Below are 3,541 nucleotides of genomic sequence, written 5' to 3'. Positions count from 1 at the left end.
AGCTGTATTAGCAATATGTGGATGAGCCATATCTCCAAGAGTGAAACACTGAACAATCATTCATCTTCTACCACTTGTTCTCTATTGAATCACGGGCTTCTAGAGCCAAGCCCAGTGACATTGGGCCTTAGGTGCGGTACACCCTGGACAAGGCCTTGATAGTCGCAGGGTTAACACGCAACATCAAACAATGTTGAAAAAAGAAAAAACTCAAGGTTACTTTGATAACAGAGGGAGGTGTTTCACCTACATTACCCTCCTTGCAAAGCAGAGTGTCGCTTTTGAATGATTACAGTAGGAGGCTGTATCAGAGGAGGGGGCGGAGCCCGAGATACAGTCATTCGGATGTGGTGCCATTGGAGCTTTTGTGTGTAATCACACCCAAGGCGATTCCCATAATGAAACACCCCAAATGCAATATTTCAATCCAATATAAGACACAAGCTTTTTAAAAAAATTTTTATTCCACATAAGCAAATTAAAAACATGTCAGATATTGGAATATTATTGAAGTGTATCATAGCTTGAAGCAAATGGTACACAGAAGATACTTTTTCAATTTTTGCCTGAACATTTGGTCTCTCAGTCCGTACACAATGGGGCTAATGAGCCTGGGTAAGATCTGAACAAATATGTAACTTGCAAATGTAACATTGATGACATTACTGGGGAAAAGGTAAACAAGTGATCTTACCATGAAGTGGAAAACATATGTCAGCATGCATAAGAGCAATTGAAAAGCATGAAGCAAGATGGTGTTTCTTGCCTTTTTTGCATCCCCACTTGAGGATTTGGCAGCTTTAGCCACAAAAAATATATGAAGGTATGTGTAAAAGAGTACAATCCATATTCCAACAAGGTAGATGGTGTGCAACACTTCCTGTTTTTTAAGGCTAACTGGGTGTCGAAACAAATTATCTCTTTGGCAAAAAACTGCAGACAAAAATAACTCCCGTGGCTCTGTAGCGATGAGTAAGAAAATGTCAGGAAAAACGCCAATTGAACTCAAAAACCAAATCCATGAAATCAATATGTATGTTGTCTTAATTGTGCAAAATTCAACATGCCGTAATGGAAAGCATATGGCAATGTAGCACTCCACAGCCATGATTGCTAAATTGAAAGGGGTATTTGAAGTGGTAAATATGGCAAAACTAACAATTACCAAGCAAACAGAGGCATTGATTTTGTAGAAAACATAACTACTGACATATAAGGTGATGGTAGTAGTGAGCTGGATCATATCATTGACCACAAGATGGATAAAGAGGATGTAGCGAGGTGTCGTGTAGAACATCTGAAAGTGGAAAAAAGTACAATGTAAAAGAATTTGACAACAAATGTGCTCTGCTAAATTGTTTTCCAGATAAACTGTTTATTTTACTCAAGTGAAGATTATAGGACCACCCTTTAAAGCTACTGACTGACTAGAGCAGACCACTAGGAGCAGTACATCAACTTTTGGACATTTAGATATTAAATTAATTTCATGGTCACTAGTAGCCGGAGTATTCTATTGTGCATACTTAATGTTTGATTTGCTGAAGAAAACATGAGCATGGATGGATGCCACTCCAGTAATAAACAACTTTTTAACATATGTAACAGTTTAAGTTACAAAAACAATATAAATATTTTAACCTGGCTCAGGCCAGATTGATCTTTGTCTCACTCTGAATTGAGTTCTTCACATTAATTGATCTGGGAAGGGCCGAAAGCCGTCGGGACGTTAAAAAAAGACTTCACACTGATTGTTTGAACAGCGGAAGAAGCAGAAAAATCTAAAATGTGTTAAATCCAGTGTTCAGATAAGCACAGTCCTCTTTCTAATCTGTAAATGTACAAAGTGCCATTGTGCATGTTTTTGAAAAAGAAAATTGTCTGTATTTCTCCCATGTAAATGGCCCATTAAACCACTGGTGCAGCTGACTTACATTTGGCCAAGTTTAAGAACACACTTTGCCATTGAATGTAAAAGGGCTCACACTGGGTGAGTCAAAATAACTCAAGTAAATGTGTCCTTAGTTTTATTAGTCATAGTTAATTTTAAATGACTATAGAAGGCACTGTAGACATGATGACCTGGTGCTTCCTGAAGGTGTGAATGAGCATCCCATTGATGTAGTTTATGATTAGGCCCAAAGTGACGACAATCACATTCTTGGTCACTGCAGATTGGTATGAGTCACGGTAAGGCTGCAGCGACACATTCATGGTGAGATTCTGAAAGGTAGAACTGTGAAAAAGAAAACCATGTATACATTTACTATAATACTTTTATCAACTACAAATCCTGCCATGAGGAAGTCTTAAAGGGGCTCAGTGCAACATTTCAGATTGTGTCTATGGCTGTGTCGTTGCCTGGAATGGGGTTCTAGATCTAGCATTTCATTCATGTGTTTTTATTGTTTGAAAAAATTTAGAGTTTGTTTTAAAAATAGATGAATGGATAAAAAAGTGCTTTTAACTGAGAATTAAATCTTGAGAAACATGCATTCTGTGCGGAGTCACCTTTCCACAGATCTAGCCTGCAACTTGAGCATGTTGAACATGTTCATTGTTGCTTCTATAAAAATATTATATGAAAATATGTTCCCTAGGTACTAGGTAAAAATAACATTGAATCTAGTATTAAAAGAAAACACACATTTTATACAATTATCAATACTGAACTAATACAATTATATAAATAGCACACACATTGTCCTTCACAGAACAGTTATAGAAATATAGTGTATAAGATCAAATGGTGATATTAAAGAAACAACTACTATAATATATATATATTATATATATGTATATATATATATATATATATATATATATATATGTTTTTTTTAATGATTGGGCCATCTTCTTTGAAGTGAATTGTAGTGAAACCTGAATTAGATAAGAGAGTTTCTGTTAAGATTATTTGCATGTTCAGTTTTAATGATTGGTGAAAATGTTACTAGCAATAGATTTACAATAGATAGAAAGGAACATGTTGCATAGCGACAAATACATGTATACACATTGCTATACAAATGTACAATGAGTAGAAACAGCTGTAACAAGGCACAGTATGTACAACAATTTCATTGAAAATGTGGCTTGAAGTAAAAAGCATGCAGTAATATTTTGGAACATAGTTTAAAAATCTAAACTTGATTTTAAAATGTTATTTTTACCACAATGTTAAGTTGTGCATTAATCCAATAATACAAATTAATTAAGTATAATTAAATTATACTAAGTGATTCTGAAGTTGTTCCCTGTAATTTCTGTATATTGTTTGATTTAAATATGTTTTATTTACATCTTTATGACACATATATCCATACATTTTCAGAACAAAATAATGTAAAAACTTAAATAAATCAAATGCATAGAGCTCATTTTCACTTAATTAAATAATTACGTGATAAATAAAGAGTAGATGTTCCCAGGTATTTCTTACCTGCAGATTCAATCAGTGTGTGTTTTTCTGGTGCACTGGAGTCTCAAGGCTTTCTGCTGAGTTTATATAGAGAGAATTTAAAAAAAAAGAAAACATAATGAG

General features: G+C 34.5%; 1 protein-coding gene across 1 annotated transcript; it reads right to left on the bottom strand.

Annotated features, from left to right (window-relative positions):
* Window positions 1-517: 517 nt before the first annotated feature.
* On the bottom strand, window positions 518-1,297 carry LOC140346164 (odorant receptor 131-2-like). The gene has a single exon (XM_072432336.1). The coding sequence runs from the start codon at window positions 1,295-1,297 to the stop codon at window positions 518-520; it is 780 nt and encodes a 259-aa protein (XP_072288437.1).
* Window positions 1,298-3,541: the final 2,244 nt, after the last annotated feature.

The sequence above is a fragment of the Eucyclogobius newberryi genome, unplaced genomic scaffold, assembly GCF_026437365.1.
Source record: "Eucyclogobius newberryi isolate DKJ021-1_F unplaced genomic scaffold, fEucNew1.0.hap1 SCAF_583, whole genome shotgun sequence".
NCBI lineage: Eukaryota > Metazoa > Chordata > Actinopteri > Gobiiformes > Gobiidae > Eucyclogobius > Eucyclogobius newberryi.
Note: the sequence above shows the minus strand (reverse complement) of the source record. Positions and strands in the feature narration are given on the sequence as shown.

Bases quoted from the DNA above. Each gene is read 5' to 3' on its own strand.
- LOC140346164 (XM_072432336.1), bottom strand. From the start codon at position 1,297: ATGTTCTACACGACACCTCGCTACATCCTCTTTATCCATCTTGTGGTC.